The sequence below is a fragment of the Aplysia californica genome, unplaced genomic scaffold (assembly GCF_000002075.1).
Source record: "Aplysia californica isolate F4 #8 unplaced genomic scaffold, AplCal3.0 scaffold00452, whole genome shotgun sequence".
NCBI lineage: Eukaryota > Metazoa > Mollusca > Gastropoda > Aplysiida > Aplysiidae > Aplysia > Aplysia californica.
Genome location: NW_004797722.1, coordinates 223992 through 241674, shown reverse-complemented (window position 1 = coordinate 241674; position 17683 = coordinate 223992). Strand labels below are relative to the sequence as shown.

Genomic DNA, 17683 nt, shown 5'->3' with positions numbered 1-17683 from the left:
CCCCCCCAAATGACCAAACTCTCGTCTTTGTAGGGTATTTGCTACTCTTTATTTTTAGTGAACATCCTGGTTAGGTTCTTGGCCTAATAACACTGACCATGACTGATGACTTTTCCCTGGTTTGTGAGGCATTTTTAATTGGGCATATGTTGATTTTTAGATGCCTAAAAAGAGGCCTGTCCATTCCTTGATGTTGCTGGATCAATAACAACAGCAACAAAATGATATAGGCTGGGGAAGACATTCACTTGTTTGATAATGCAGTGGTCTATTTTAGATGTTCCTTTGTGGAATTTCCAGGGATTCTTGTAACCCCTTTCTTGCTTTCTTGCAGACATTTTACCGCCAATGCGTGTACGACCGAAGTCCCCGGACTACAACCACCACGACCACTACAGTGTCCTCCACTACGGTCAATGGGTCACAGATCACCAACGGGTCCACGCCCTCGTCAGTGTCATCCCTTGCATCCAGCTCGTCTGTGTCATTGGCTGGTGGTCAGCCTCAGGGTCAGTCCGGGGATGCTGGACTTGATTGTGGGCGACCTATGAGCTTTGTGCCTGACCTGGTACTGCCGATACTGTGGAGGATTATCTACTGGACCTCGCAGGTCCTCACTTGGTACGGAACGGGCCAATGTTTGTAAATGTGTCTTTGAGGTTATTTGTGTGTATTTGTTTGAGAATGGTGTGTGTGTTCGAGGAGTATGTGTTTATGAGTGTCTTCTTAAGTGTAAGTATGGGTGGGGATATCTGCTAACCAGGTTTTGTTTCTGTAAGGAATTATCTTCCTGAAATCACAAGTCATCACATGGCTTTTACAGTCCCAGTGTTTCTGTGTGTAAGTGCATGACTGTGTGTGTGTTAATTTGTATGTGTGTGTGAGTAAGGGATGAGGTGCTGCTCGTACCAATGTAAGTGTCATCAGCAGACTGTCACTTGGTAGCCTATATAACTCTGCAATGACGTGGTGTGGGTGTGGACATATATATATGTTATTACTGCGGGTAGAATGTCTTCTGAGCCGTGTTGTTAGGAAGAGATTTATGAAAATGGATAAATTGGTGCAGCCTCCTCTATCCTTATTATAATCCTCCATTTATTGAGACTGCTGTTTATTTATAAAAATTCTCAAAAGATTCAAACTGTTTTTCCTTATACAGTCGAACCTGTGTAAAACGGCCACCCATTGTCAAGGAGAAAAATGGCTGTATAACACAGGTGGCCGTCTTAGGCAGGACTGATCAAAATGAAGAAAGCAAACCATTCCCTTATAAGGTCTAAACCGGGGCTGATTTCAGGCCTAGGACTGCCGTAGGGCAGATTCAAAAAGTTTTTTAAAAAAAAAATTAAGTTTCTTTTGAAAAAAAGAAGGGGGGAGGGGTGTCCAAGAAGGGATTTTTCTGTTACTGTTGTTGCTTCGTTTTTTTAGTTACCTTTTTTGTTGCTGATTTTGTTCAAGGATAAAATAAAGAATGTAAGACGATGAAGACCAAGTGCCATGGTAAAACAAACACTGGGTCGCCACCACTTGGAGAACGAGTGATGCTCCAGTCGCAAGTTCACTTCAACGTCCGTTGTTACTTTGTTACAGATTAGGTAAACAAACAAGTGACCAGTCACCTCACACATGATTTGTGTATGAGTTGTGGGTGGAGCTTAAAGGTTATGACTGATCATGGGCTTCCCTCACCAGCAGTTGAAAACTTTATGTTACTCATTTGTCAACTTATGGATTATGACGGCCCGTCCACAGCATCAGGGGCCGATTTAGAATTTATGATATAGCATTGGGCGATTTGAGACCATGCTTCGCCACCTCATGCAGGTACATTTGGCTCTGGGTTGGTAAAATAAGGTGGTGGCGCCGCGTTGGACTGGTGACCGTTTTATACAGTTAAATAATATATAGAAAAAAACACATGGGGGGGGGGAAATGGACAGTGGCCGTTTGTACATGTTGCTGTATTATACAGGTGACCGTCATGACAGTTTCGACTGTATACATTAAAGAAAATAAAAATTTTCAATTGTTACTCTGTCTTGAAATTCCAAGGTATGTCTGGTATTGCCAAATGATTATAAAGGAATTACACCTTATAAACACACATCTGGTCAGGAAGCAGCTGCTGAAATTGGACTCATGTCATGTCTATTACAAGACTAACCATTACATTTTAGGTGTTAAATATTAATGTCAAATATTGTTTGTGGCTAGTCTCCCATTCCACCCTCCCACCTCCCCACATCTCTTCTATCCCTATATTATGTCCCCAGGTTGATCATGCCCATGATGCAGTCATATTCTAAGGCTGGAGACTTCACGGCTGTGGGAAAAATCAAGTCGGCTCTCATCGAAAACGCCATATTCTATGGCACCTACCTCCTTATTTTTGGCATTTGCCTCATTTATGTGGCAGCCCGGCCAGATTTAGACATTGATGGGTAAGAGTTTGTGATAATTATTATCAGGATTCACGTGGTCTACGCTTTGATAATATATCACCCTTTTTAACCTGCTTGATTGTGACGTACACTTAGGATCTAGTATCAGTAATGGATTTGATAGTTCTTGTACAGAGTTCGTACGGGTCTTAGAAAACTGGAAAACTCTTGGAATTTTTTTTTTTTTCCCAAGACATGAAAAACTCTTGGAAATTTGGGAAATTGGCAAAATTCTTGGAAAGTCTTGATAAACGAAATTTTTAGGGAGATCATAATTGTAAAAATATTTCCTAGAAGTTCTGAAGTGTACCATAATGTGTTCTTGCATGCTGAACAAAAAATCTTTTTCCTAAATGACAGGCTATTTGTCTTGGAAAAAAGAAATCGGGTCTTGAAAACTCTTTGAAAAGTCTTGGGGGAAAAAATCTGCTCAGTATGAACCCTGCATGTACCATATAGTCTTTTTTCTTTAAATTCAATCTTAATATTTTTTCTGCTTATACAGCTATAGCAGTGTTAGTCAAAATTATTTTAAGATGAAGTACTGATTTTTTAAATTGTTAGGTTAGGGTTTAAATTTTGTTCAATTAGATCCTTTATAGGTCTTTCATTAATCTGAAGTATGCAGTTCTATATATGGGTGTTTGGAAGTTCCACTTGTAGGTCCTCTTTTCTCTCAAGCTGTCATTTCTATTGGTACTGCTCTTTCCTGGCACTAAATGACCATTATCATGTCAATGTGCTTTTGTTTACTTGAGCAGAAACAGAGCTGACAGTAAACTTGAAAGCAAATTTAGAAAAGTGCTTGATGATAAGAAAACGGTAGTGATCTGTTTGCAGTGGAAGTGAATTCTTGTCTTCTCATAAATGAGCAGTAGATATGTGTTGTGAGATGCTTCACATCTTATTCTATTTTTCCCACGAATCACATTTTTAAAAGTGATTTGCTTCCGAATGTTCTGATGACAATGTTGTTGATGATTTGGATGCAAAAATTAACAGAACACTCTTTGTTGTTGCAGAGAGAAGCTGAAGATCATCGGGGTGACTGCCAGCAACACCTGGGGTCTGTTTGTGCTGGTTCTCATGCTGGGGTATGGGCTTGTGGATGTGCCGCGGACTCTGTGGAACAAGTCGAAGAAGGGGTGAGAGTCATGTGCATACACGCACCCTCATGAATCATAATCATGATAATAATAATAATAATAGATAACATTTGTTTAGTATATTGGGGCTCCAGGAGCTATATTGACATGCACACATGTACATACACATAAGTACTCTTTATAGTTGCTAACTCTCGGGTGTCCAAGATGTGAAGGGGTGTTTTGGCATCAGTAAGAGTTTGACTTTTAGTGTGGGAAATATCATCTTCTTGAAGTGTAAGATCTGAAGCAGACATCGGCAATCATGGTTCACCATTCATTTCTTTGCTCAGATGTGCTTTAAAAAAAACCTATGTTATCCCTTGCCAGTCTTTCCCCATTATCCATCTGTTTAGGTTCTCTAAGTATGTTACTCTTCGTCTACCCTGCCTCATTTGCCGTATATTTTTCCTATGAGCACAAGATGGTCAAGGCATTTTTGTTTATTCAAGTGTCCCAGATTAAGTTGGAACAGATGACCTGGGCTTCTTATAGGTTTAATTCTATTTTATTGACAGGTTTGGTGGGGGTTTTTTTAGCTTAAATTTGCTTTTTCTATATCTGTTTGGGTGATAGTCTCTTGTATTCCCAATATACAAGACCTAATGGCAGAAGTAATGTATAAACTGTCCCCTCATTTATTGGCAGTGAAGCTTTTGTCTCTAGTCCTGAACTGGGAGGCGGTTAATGAATATGTGTGTGTGTGTGTTTATGTGTGTGCATGCGTGCGTGTGTGTGTTGTAGCCAGGGTATATCTGTGTGTATGTTTATTGCTGCCAATGTTTGTGTTTATGCGTGGCGTCAGTGGCCTAGTGGTTAGGCTCTCGGACTCGCAACCGTAAGGTTGTGGGTTCGAATCCCATCAGGTGCCCGACGTTGTGTCCTTGGGAAAGGCACTTTACACGAATTTTCCTCACTTAACCCAGGTGGGAATGGGTACCCGGCTTTTGACAGCGAAAGATCTTGTCAGTTTGTTAGTGTTTGAGCGCTTAATCAGCTGCTCGCACTGTATGCTTCCAGGGAAGCTGAGAATGTTTCGGAGTGTTCTATGGTCTGCTGGGGTAATAATATAGTGTAAAGCGTAAAGCGCATAGAGCCTGCTGTTGAGTGGGGATATGCGCTATACAAATGCTATTTATTATTATTATTATTATTATTTAATGCGTATCTGTGTGTATGTCTGTTGCCAGGTATATGCTGAACAGCACATACTTCAAGATTGCCAAACTAAGCACTGAGAAAACGGAGGCAGAAGAAGCACTGGAGGATGTGTTGGAGGTAAGAGGGAGCGATGAGTCTGACGGAGAGAATGTATGGGAGGCATAAAGAGTGTGAGGTGTGATGAGGAAGGTTTGTGGGAGGTAATAGAATGTGAGGCATACATATTTCTCTGATGTGGAGGATGTGTTTAGGAGAGATGATTAGAGGATGGAAAAGTGTGATGTCAAGTTTGAGTGTTTCTCTGATCTGATAACAAAGGTGAGGTTTATGTGTACTGCAGTTTTAATTTCTTTCATTTTCTGTTGGTATCAACACTCTCCTAGTACAGTGAAACATCGCTTTTTGAGTGAGGACAAAGCAGATGTGTTGTCCTACAATGAACAAAGAGTTGATCTTCTTGTTAAAACATATCTTGAATGGCACAATAATGAGAAGGTATCTTAAATTCCACCTTCCATCTTTTTCATTAAGTGTCTGTTTATAGGGTTGTTCTCCTATGTCTAAAAATTCTTTTGAACTTGCTCAGTTGCATCGCTGATTTTTTTACAGCTACAAAGTAGTTGAAGTTCTCAATAAAATTTTCGTTGTCCTTTTGTCTGATTTTTTTGTTTGGGAAATCCTCAGGAGACTCGTAGAGCCGCTGAGAAGATCCGCTACAACCACCCACTGAGAAAACACATGGACACCATTCTCACAAAGGTTAGACTGAATTGTTGTCAGGTTTATCACTTCCTTGTTGCTGTAGATGATGGGAAGATGTTTCTGTAGTTTGTACTTTGTGGGGTGGAGGGTGTTTATTTAGCTTAAACAAAGTTCTTTGTATGTATTAAAATTGGAGATCAGAATTTTAAATATGGTTTCATTACAAAGCAGATATTGAAGATATAAAATTTTGACCTTTAGTTTTCAGTGCAAGCTCTACAGTTTTAATATAACTGTACATGACGTAGCAGTCAGTTGATTCATCATGGGTTCTATTTCCGAACAGGGATGTCTTTATATCAAATATCTCCTTCTGTCTACCGGGGAGTTGGATCCCTCTGAGCCTGAATTGACCCTTACATTTATGGTTGAAGCAACCTGCCTTCTAAATTATCTAAATTCTATCAATATGGGGAGTCAAACATCTGTTATGATTTTAAGGGTTTTATTAGGAGTCAATAAAAGTTATGTCACATGATTTAAAAAAATTTGGGAAATATTCAGGCATTAGAAAAGTGTTTGAATAGGGGCAGGTTTTTTTGAGAGATATGAGAGTCAGCATGGTCATTTTCGTTCCTATTTCACAGCATGCGAATGGTTGATTTCAGCTGTTTTAACAAGAAACAGAGATTAGGTCTTACCTTGTACTTGCAGCAGGTAGTGTAAAGCTAATGTTTTGTTGTTTTCTGGGGAGTAATGCTCAGACAGTTCTCAGGGGGTTTGATAGCACGACTGGAAGTCTTATTTCTTTTCTTTTCCCTCCATTGTTTCTGTCTTGCTTTTTCGTGTACTAAATGACCATTATTTTCTGCAAGTGCTTCTCTTTTCTGAAACAAGACTAGAGAATTGAGCTGTATTTGTTGCGACAATTTCAGTGTCCGGAGAGCACCCGCCAGTCTGTGAGGGGCAAGATGGACGACTTTGAGGATTACAACCAGACGGTGGACTCGTTGTCTGAGAGCAACTTGGTCAAACTACACAAGAAAGTAATCAGGTGGGTGTGTTGTTTCTGTAGTGTAACATGTATCAATATGTGGGGGGTTTTTTGTGTGCATTGTATGGGTTTGTTATTGGAGTATCAGATGTTTGTGTGTTATATTTTTTTGTGTGATTTGAGTGGGGTTTTTGCTGGAGTCACTCCAGTGTCGTGTGAATGTGGTTTATGTGTGTTGGCAGGGTGTCACGTTTATGCTTTTAGGGGTGTTTTCATGGCTTTTCGTCGATTTTCCTTGGACCTATTGGAGATGGAAATTAAATCCTTAGCTGCCAACAAATATGTAAATAAACACATGTAATATGCTTTTAAAGGTCTGAGTATGAAATTCTGTTGTACGAAAATCCGTTTCCGTATAGGAAAATATATATTCTCTGTTTTCAAGTACTGTTCCCCACCCACTTGCTGATGCTGAAGAAATATGAACTTTTTGAGATTAGTTTTGCAAATAATGATGTGAACAAAGCCCATAAGGGAATTGGAGAGATGTTTTGCTGCAAGTATACTTCGAATAGCTCGCATTTATCAAATGCAGAGAAGTGTGTGTGTGAAGGCGTTGGAGGGGGGGTTTCTTGGCCAGTGCCCTCCATCTTGACCTGTATGCTATAATTGTGTCTGTGTATGTGTGAGACTGATTGTGTGCGTGTGAATGACACTATGTGAGACAGCGTGGTGGAATCAGGCTCTCGTCAAAATAATGAAATCGAAGAAAACAACAGTTTTCTCCCCGCTTGGCAATTTTGATCAAATTTTTGTTTTTTTGGCTCAACACCTTTTATGTCTGTTTACAAACACATTCCTTTGAGGATTTCACCGAAAAACATTGATTAAAGGCACAAAAATATAAATTTACAGTTTCCATGGACTCTCCAGCTTTGGAATTTACCAAGCTTTTCGCGGCCATTTTCTCGCTAATTTTACCCCTTAAACCAGGTGACCCCCCAACTCCTTCAATCCAAAATATCTCCATTCCTATTAAAGATGGATGGATAATTTTTTCATTGAAAGCAAGACAAATAAACAAGCTTTAGGATGATACCAATAACTCAATATGCCCAAAAATTGACGGGAGCCTGATCCCACCACGCTGCCTCACGTATGTGTTTGCGTGTACCTTCCAGGCGCAGTCAGATCAGCCAGCGCACCAGCATACAGTGGAACAACCTGATGGGCGCGGCCCTGGAGTGGGAGGACCTGGAGACCAACATGCACAGCCTGGACCGCCACTTTCGCCACTCGGACCCGGAGAAGTCCAGCCTCTACTTCGCGTGGATGAGGAGCGTGTATACGCCTGCTGTTGGTGGGTCAAATGTTCACTGCATATATTCCATTTTTCCCACTCCATTGCATCATCATCATCGTTGCCTTTCTCACCCTGCACCAGGGTATAGGCCACGGACAAACACCCTCCACTTTTCTCTATCCTGGGCTAGCCTCTTGATGTTATTCCATGTCTTCCCACTTTTCTGTACATCGATTTATGTGATTGTCCGCTGTCCTTCATCGTTTCTGCTGATGCAGAAGCTCCTCCGTCTCCCAAGATCGAAAAGTATAAAGCTGTGTTTGTCCGTGTTTCTGTAACTTACTGTTTTTTACTGGGTTGGGTAGTTGGCCCTCCGCAAACTGGCACTTTTCGGACGACCAGACCTATGCACTTTTAGTCGCCTCTTACCACACACAGTATCACGGCAGGTGTATTCTTTGCTCCCCCATAGTAAAACTACGGGGCCCCCCACCAGCAGGGGAGACTCCATTGCATGTGTTACATTTTTTTCCCACTCAGCTTGAATTGGCCTGGAGGCAGGCAGGTAAGGTTGAAGCAGCCTGCCTCAGGAATGGACTTTCTACTCACCCCTCTTGTGCCCCTTGATTAATATTTGATCCATGCAGTGTAAAGGTCCATAGGTCCAGATTTGTACTAATTTTTTAAAATTTGCTATCGTTGTTGGGATTTGGGGGGGGGGGGGGGTGGGGGGGGGGGGGCTAGGGGATGTTGTTGAATCATTAACCCTCGACTGCTAACTGTATATGCACCTCACATGCTAAGGAAGATTCCATTGTACACAAGACATCATTGGTCACAATGTTCAATTGACATAATTTGTTTAATTATTCTAAGAGACGGGTCGGTGAAAGTTATTCCTATAGAAAGACAAATAAAGAGATAAATTGTGTCGCGACGTGGTGGAATCAGGTGCTCACCAATTTTTGGGCACGTAGAGTTATTGGTATCATCTTAATGCTTGTTCATTTATCTTGCTTTCAATGAAAGAAATACCCATTTATCTTGAGCAAAAGTGAAGATATTTGCTATTGAAAGAGATAAGGTCGCTTGGTTTCAGCGGTAAAACTAGCGAGAAAATGGCCGCCAAAGTTTGGTACCTCCAATAGCTAAAGAGTCCTTAAAACGAAAAAAATACTTTTTATTACTTTTAAACAACATTTTTCATTGAACTTCACCCGGAATTGTGTTTTTATTTGGACATAAAAGGGTTGAACATAAAAACAAAAAGTTGATAAAAATTGCCAGACTGGTGGGAAAATGCCTGTTTCTCCAATTTTGTTTTTTTGACGAGCACCTGATTTCACCATGATGCCTCACTATTCATCCGTTGACAAGAGCTGCGTAGAACAAGCCATAAAACACAAGATACGTTTTCGTAGCTTTTGACGTCGGATCATTGAGACGTATGAGATACATTTACAGTGTGGTCGAGGGGTTAAATTGACTTCAGATGTCATATTTATATTGCCTTTTAAAAATAGCAAAGAGTGTAGTAATTTTCATACAAATAGTACTTGTTGCTGGCACTACTAAAATTTCTTTGTTACTTCCTCAACAGAATGGTACTGGAAGTGCTCGGTGAGGCCGTATGTCTACATGATCGGTGCTGCTGTACTCACCATCATGTCCTTTATGGTGGTGTGGTCCGAGTGTCTGTTCTTCATCAAGGAGCCCGTCCTCTCGCTGTTTGCCGTCTTCATTAACTTGGCAAGGGAGAACTATGACTATGCCTACATTGAGGTGAGACTTTTTTAATGAGAGAAAGCAAAGTGAGACAACAGACTACAGTCAAACCTGTGTAAGACGGCCACCCATTGTCGAGGAGAAAATTGGCCGTATAACACAGGTGGCTGTCTTAGGCAGGACTGATCAAGATGAAGAAAACAAACCATTCCCATCTGAGGTCCCAATTGAAAGTAGATGCATTGTTGTTATTTTTGTTGTTGTTATTGTTGGTTTGTATTTTGTTTGTAATTTTGATTTTGTTGCTGATTTTGCACAAGGGTGACAATAAAACTAAATGTATTTGACAAGGAAGACTGAGTGCCTTGTTAAAACAAACACATGGGTCGCCACCACTCGGAGAACGAGCAACACTTCTGTCACAAGTTCATGTAGACGTTCTTTGTTACTTTGTTACAGACTGGGTAAACAGTGACCACTCATTTGACTTACGATTTGTTATGAGTTCTGGGCGGGGCTTATGGGTTATGAGGGATCACACGCTTACCTGACCAGCAGCTGAAAATTGGTAGCTATTGGTCAACAGTGGGAGGGGCCTATGCAACATGATCGGTTGGAGGGACTACCTAACAACAACGACAGGTGATTGAATTATGACGGCTCGCCCTCAACGCCAGGGGCCAATGCACAATTTATGACAAAACGTAATGGACTCACTAAGGTGGCGGTCTAAGACAGGTGTTATTGCTTAGTGTGATAGGGGTTGTGTGTTAAATTATGGTGGCCGCAGCTGCATTGGACAGGTGCCTGTTTTACACAGATAAATTATAGAGAAAAAACGCAAGGGGGAAATGGAAAGTGGCCATTTGTACAGGTGGCCGTCTTATAGAGGTGGCCGTCAGGGCAGGTTTGTCTGTAATTTCATTTGTTTATGATATAGACTGTTATGCGTATATTGTTGTGAGTCAAGAGAATTCTGTATATACTGAATTGAGACTTTTTTTTTCTTAAGAAACGAATTTCACATATAGCGAGTTAGGCTTATTATGCCTACTGAGGTGTTGATCTTGTTGTATGGTGGAATAAGGCAGGATGAACGTGATCCTCTTTGATTGAACGCCCGTGAGTGGGGGAAAAAACGTAGTGCAATTATGTCTTAACCCATGTTTGAAGCTCATGATCCGTGGAATCTTAGTCAGACCGCACTACTTCAATCATTGTGCTCCAAGGATTCATTCTCAATGAATGATTTTGTTCCCATCAGTATTTCAGGGTTTTTCTGAGGGTTTTTTTTTCGAGAGGGAAGAACAAAGTCATAACAGTTTAAAAACAATACATATACATCAAAATCTTTACTCGTGTTATTTTTTAAGTTTTTAATTCAAAATATTTCTGCATGTTTCTGAGAAATAATTTATACTTTTTTTTTGTGCTTGTAAATGAGATCATGGATAGTTGTCAAATACTTACAAGCCGTGTGCTTCGACAAATATCACATTTCTCCAACACATCTCTGTCCACAGTTGGCGTCGGTACTGACCATTGCCTACCTGTGTTTCTGCGCTTACTTCAGCGTGTTCAAGATCCGAATCCTCAACCTGTACTACATTGCCCCACACCACCAGACCAACGAGCACAGTCTCATCTTCATCGGCATGTAAGGGAGAATACACATCAGAAAACTGCGTGAAAGTAGCTTTCAAGATTTGGTCATAAAACCCTTAAATTGATGCATTTGTTTATTCCATGATTTGTGGGCAAGGGCCAAGACTGATGTTAGCTATTATGTGAAGGGATCTCATAGGTAAAGGACTACTTGAGCCCTTCTGTCAGAGCGTACTCGGGCTACTATACATATCCGGAGTCTCCATTCTCTGTTGGGGCAACATAAGGAGGCCACAACAGCATTTGTGAAAGAAGCTTTTCATTTGGTTTGTTTTAAGAATTTTTTGCACTGTGTGCTTCCCAGGAAGTTGCGATTGTTTCAGCATGCTATCAGGTTTGCTGGGGTGATAATATAGATTGTTTAAGTGCTTAGGTCTTGCTGTTGAGAATGCTGTACAAATGTTGTCTCTTATTATTAAGACCGGGAAACTCCTGTAGACTTTTTCTGCTATTGCAGTCATCCTAATGTCGTGGTTAAATTTCTCAGGCATTCAATGTTACTGAACTCATGTGAATAACTAAAGGTCAGATAACGAAACGCGTACTGTTGGCTCCACATACGAACTTTCCTTCTTTTCCTTCTCTCTCTCTCTTTTTTTTGGTGACCCCTGACTAAAAGCTGGGGTTAAACATTGAAGAAGGATGCTGGTAATATTAATTTGTTTCTCTAGTGTAGATTAGAAAGTGGTGATTAGGATGTTTGTATGTTCAGAATCTACTAATCATAAAGAGAATAATGTGGTGTGATCTGAGGGTGTTCGGTTGGTATAATACATTCAAAGCTAGCTCTTTATAGAGATACTATGGTGATGTGGTCAGAGGCCGGAAAAGACTTGATTAAAGCAAGTTAAGTCACGTTCAGAATTGGAGTATATTTTTGTGAAAAGAAGATATTAGTGATGTTCTGGTTAGAATATTGTGACTTGAGTGTATATTGCACTCTGTCTCTCCCTCTCTATCCAGCTCTCCCTTTCTCTCTCTCTCTCTCTCTCTCTCTCTCTCTCTCTCTCTCTCTCTCTCTCTCTCTCTCTCTCTCTCTCTCTCTCTCTCTCTCTCTCTCTCTCTCTCTCAATTTTCTCTTTCACTCTCCCTTTCACTTTCTCTCTCTCCCTCTCCCTCTCCCTTTTGCTCTCTCTCTCTCTCCACCCCCCCCCCCCTTCCCTCCCTGCCTCCTCTCTCTCTCTTTCTTTCAATCCCTCTCTCTCCTTCTCTCTTTGTCTCTCCCTTGCACTCTCTCTCTCTTTCTTTCTCCCTCCGTCCCTCATTACCTCACTCTCACTCTCTCACTCTGTCAGGATGTTGTGCCGACTGACCCCTCCGATGTGTCTGAACTTCCTGGGCCTCATTCATCTGGACAGTCACATCACTCAGGATGAGCACATTGAGGAGACCTCCTACACCCAGGTCAGTGGTTGACATGTACACACACACTCACATATGCACGTGCACACATTCTCACATACACGCTTGCACGCAGATACACACACACACACACACGCACGCACACACACACACGCACGCACGCACACACACACACACACACACACACACACACACACACACACACACACACGCAGCCACATCAGTCAGGATAAGCACATTGAGGAAACCTTGCACACTCAGGTCAGTTGATGACACTTATGCACACACACACACACGCACACACACACACACACAAATATACACACACACACACATATGCACATGCACGCTTTTCCTCTCTCAGAAGGGATGTCAATGCCTAATGACTGCTCATTGTAGATCTTTCATGTGCCACTTTTCATAATGGCATATAGCAGTGTTTTACCCGAAGCAGTCAATAAACTTGTTTCATTGTAACTATGTATATTTTGAAGAAATTTACTTCATAGTAACGCTGTTCCTCATGCTATTTGTAAAAATATTTTTCTACCACGGTTGTTGCATTAGACTTTCTGACCTACCGTATTTATCCTTCGATGACAAACAAACTTAAGTTTCAAAGATAAGTTATTTTTCTTCCATTCTTAAAGAGTACATCCTGTGTCTGTGATGTAGCGGTTCGGGACTTCGCAGTCGTACACAGAAGACATGAGTTTGATTTTGATTCCCAAGTGAGGACAATTTTCGTCAAATATCTCGTATCTCTATTGTTCTGCTGGGATGTTGTATCTCTCTCAGCCTGGTGCCAGCTGGGGACATAAAACATCTACAATTACTTTTACTTTTGGTTTTAGAGAGTGGGTCCTCACAAATATGAACTCTTATCATCACTAACTGTTGTTTTTTCCCCTGATATCAGCATAATTTAAAAGTGTTCCCCCTCCCCCCTCCTCCCCTCCTCACCCCACCCTTATCCATCCGTCGTCAGATTATGGGCCACATGGACGTCATCTCCATCATCGCCAACGGTTTCAACATCTACTTCCCCATCCTGATCGTCCTGCTATGTATCTTCACCTACTTCAGTCTGGGCAGCCGCGTGCTCAGCGCCCTCGGGTTCCAGCAGTTCATCGGGGACGACGACATGACGCAGGAACTCATGGATGAGGGGAAGGAATTGGTGGCTAGAGGTGTGTAGGGATGTGTAGGACTGTGTGTGTGTGTGTGTGTGTATTTGTGAAAGAGAGAGAAACGGAGAGAAAGACAGAGAATGTTGGAAGAACCCATCGATTAGAAGTTTAAAAAAAATAAATTTTGTAGAGGTTTTACGGCGCTCGCAACTGCATAAGGTCATATGAGCGCCAAGGGGTGGATGTCAAAAGAGAAGCCCTTACACGGAATCAGGCTTACTCTTCTCACCTCTCTAGCTTCAACAGCACAAAATCTGCTTCGACTGTCAAGACACCCCGGAAATAACGGGTCACAAGAGTGACAAACATACAAAAGAAGTAGAGGAAAAAATGACGATAGTAAGGATTAGGAAAGAATAAGCTGCAGTTCCCTGTTGCAGTTCAGGCACTGTTATGAGCCTGACATTGTTGAATCAGCCCATTTACAATTCTACTGTGCATAAGAACAAGTTAATGTCCCCCCTTTGGGAATGGCTTAAAGATACTTAAGTCAGTGGCACCGCCCCGGGGGGGGTTAGAGGTGAAGGAACTTATTTTTGGAGTAGCTTGTGCTATTTGTGTGCGTGTGTCTGTGTGAGAGAAAGAACGAGAGAGTATACTACGAGGGACTTATTGCTGGGAAGAGGAACTGAATTTTAGAGTTGACTCTGGTGGGTGGTTGGCGGATGCTCTGATGTTGTTTGCTGCTATTTTCCTACAAAACGTCTATCTTCCTTATGTTTCCTTTTTTTTTCTGCTTGTTACTCTCTTGTAACACCTCTAATTTTCAGCACTTATGTGGCTTAATTGTGTTGCAAATGCCGTAAAACTCTTACTTTAGTAATTAAAAAAAAAAAAGATTTGAATATTTGTGTGTGTTTGTGTATATATATGCGAGATGCAGAAAGAGAAAAAGAGAACAGCAAGGTGAAAGAAAGGTATTTGGATGGATTGTTCCCCACCCCATCTCAACTGCCAGCTCTGTGGTTTTGATGTACTATTGATACTGATATTTATGCAGCCTTTCTACTGCTACTCCTTGGCTCCTCCTTACTGCTGTCTTTCTGCCACACCCCTGATCTTCTGACTGGTAGGAAAGATCTACACCTAGCCTTCTCGGACAAGTGCGAAAAATCTCGCAGGGCCCGTGTGCAAGTTGCGCTCGTTAAAGGGGTCTAAAATCGATAAGAGTAGGCTTCGGCCGCCACCCGGGCAAAATTCAAAATTTCCTACCAACTGAAAATATTAGGTGTGTCCAGCACGCTCATATGACCTTATGCAGTTGCGAGCGCCGTAAAACACTTTACAAAAACAAACAAAAAACATGATATTTTTGTTTCTTTCCAGAGAAGCGGAGAATTGAGAGAAAAGCTGATGCTGATGCCAGGCGTAAGACGTGGACTGAGAGGTTTGGAGATAGCGCATCTAGCAACAAGGATTTACCATTGTCTTCTGAAAGAAGGGGTGAGTTGGTGGTGTTTGTGCATATTTTGACAGCCTCCCTTGGTGTATAAATGTAGTAAACAGCATAGGTTTGGCAAACAATAAGTAGTCATCAATCATGATTTTTGTCCATGTGATTTTCCGTTGATGGGTTGTTGAAGTTGAAGCTGGTAGGTCCCATCTTCCTGCTCTCTCTGTTGTCTTTGTCTGTCATGCTTTAATCCCAGTGATTAGTTGTCATTATTGTGTCAATGTCGTTCTCTTCAATACTAAAGACTTTCCCTTTGTCCAAGTTGTCTGTTCCTTATGACTTTTCTACTCTTTTATCAGAGGTGAAGAAGGCTACTGCTTATGCTCTAGTAGGCCAATACTTTTCACCTTTTTAAAGCCAAGGCCCACTTTTGCTATTTTTAAGAGAATTTTTGCGCAATAATATTTGTCACTACCTGGGTGATCCCCACTGCCCACCACAATTGCCAAGTGAGCGATGTTGCCCAGGTTGGCAAGCACTGATCAAGACAAGTGTCTGGTCTCTTCATATGATCTGCATGAAACGTGATTATTTTCCTCAATTTTTCATCCGTTCTCTTTCTTCCATCACTTTTACTTTGACCCCAGCTTGTAATGGAAATATATGGATTTTAATTTGCAATAGCTTTCACAGTGGTAGTCAAGAAGTTGGGAATGCAACCAGACTTTGCACTGTGTTTTGGAATGTGTCTGTAGCTTTTGTTCTTGTTGTTTTCTCTGTGTGTCTGGCCAGGTGAACGCTACACTGTCCCCCGCAGCCCCGACGATGACGACCGCTCGGAGCTACTACGCCAGGTGGAGCCCGTTGACTACAGGGACGAACAGAACGATGGCCTCTTTGGGAATGTGGGTAGAGAAGAGAATGGCGGCTACCAGTCACGTTCAGCTGGCCGCTACAGCAGTGGACGTCCTGGGAATCGCCCTCCTCGTGGGATTTTCGATGACGTTTAATGAAAAGTCCCATTCTTCGGTTATGCTTTACGGTTTTGCACGAGAAGTTTTTCAAAAGTTGTGAACGTGTTCTGCTTGCAACTCTTTGGTTTTCACAAATTCTTTGTTTGTTTTGATTTGCAATTATTTTACAAAATGATTTAACTTACTTTGTCATGTGTGCTGGCCTCAGGAAAAATATCCTGCTGTGCTGTGATCCGTGAGGTAGTTGTTGGTCCGGCTGAAGATTACGCGGGAACGAAAGTTGTGCCCGAACTAACCTTTTTATTTGTTTCACCTCCTTCATGTTTTGTCTACCGTGTGTTATGTTCTAGCTCTGATGTTTTAGTTCATTCTTCTTTATGCGCTGTGACAGCAGTTGGTGTATACCTGTCAGCATTATTTCTGGTTTTATCTTTTAAGATATTCTGAGCATTCCACAAAAGTTTAGTTTCATGAAATTCATTTTTAGCAAAGCACAAATTTGAGTTGTTTTATTATAAGCTATGTTACTCAGAAGTTCAATAATATCTTTGCATGCATTTTTGTTGAAAATATTGATAAATAATAGAAGATGGTCTTTGGAATATGAACAAAAGTACACTTCTCCGAGTGTATTTGTTTTCTCTTATTCTGAAAATGTATACAGTACAGACTGAAAACAAAGAACTTACGTACTACAGTAGAACTGATTATTTTTAGAATAAGTATTTCAGTAACATTTTTCTCACACAGTTGCAGACTTTTGGATTTTCATGAATATAGGAGACATGTTATGTATGTCAAGTTTTGTCATTAAGGTTTGGAAAAAATCAGGAAAATCACTGATGTCCGTTTTTCATTCTTTTTTTTTCTCCAAAGGACAATTTTGTGCATTCTAGCATGTATGTATTATACTGTGGCTTCCATTGTTCTTTCCCTTCCCCATGTTTCCGTTGTCACGGTTCTTGCACTGCAGTCACATGTCTTTGTGATGTGCATTTTAAGTTTGAACTCCAAAATAGGAGTGTTGCTTATCTGGATCATTTTAAGAACCCTGGAGCATGGAATGTTCCTAAGTTTTTAATTGTGTGTGCGTTTTGAATTGCAATTACAGAAGTTATGTAATCCCCTCTAATTTTTGCTCTACTTCTTTTGTATGTTAGTCATGCTCTTGTGACCCGCTATTTCCGGGGTGCCTTGATAGTCAGAGCAGACTTTGTGCTGTTGAAGCTAGGGAGGTGAGCAGAGTAAGCCTGATTCCCTGTGAAGACTTCTCTGTTGACATCCACCCTTTGGCAGTTGTATGACCTTATGCAGTTGCGAGCGCAGTAAACCCTCTACTAAAACTAAAACTACAGAAGTTATGTTTCCCCATAGTATTGATTGTTCTGCTGACTTTTTTTGTCTTTGTTTACATTCCAGTAAGTTTTGGAGAAAGTTTCATGGGATGAAAGAGATACCACCATGTCAGTTAATTGTCTGTGGCCAGCCTTCTGCCTTTTTAGTGGGAGGTTGAATAGCACGACTGGTAGGTCCTGTTTCTTTTCTTTTCCATGGTCTGCGGACATGGTCGTGATAGGCTAGCGGTTGGACGGATGCTACAGGACAGGCTGAACAAGGTCTTTTCC

At 41.3% G+C, this 17683-nt stretch overlaps 1 protein-coding gene across 1 annotated transcript in view; it reads left to right on the top strand.

Annotated features, from left to right (window-relative positions):
• Positions 1-17266, top strand: part of LOC101861225 (G-protein coupled receptor-associated protein LMBRD2) — a gene marked incomplete in the record, with an annotated part of 18792 nt that extends 1526 nt beyond the window's left edge. Inside the window, 13 exon segments of the mRNA XM_013086292.2 lie at positions 335-621; positions 2277-2444; positions 3467-3589; positions 4780-4867; positions 5435-5509; positions 6388-6506; positions 7628-7806; positions 9350-9531; positions 10998-11131; positions 12435-12543; positions 13490-13691; positions 15018-15134; positions 15877-17266. Of these exon segments, the coding sequence (XP_012941746.1) occupies positions 335-621; positions 2277-2444; positions 3467-3589; positions 4780-4867; positions 5435-5509; positions 6388-6506; positions 7628-7806; positions 9350-9531; positions 10998-11131; positions 12435-12543; positions 13490-13691; positions 15018-15134; positions 15877-16094 (2001 nt within the window).
• Positions 17267-17683: the final 417 nt, after the last annotated feature.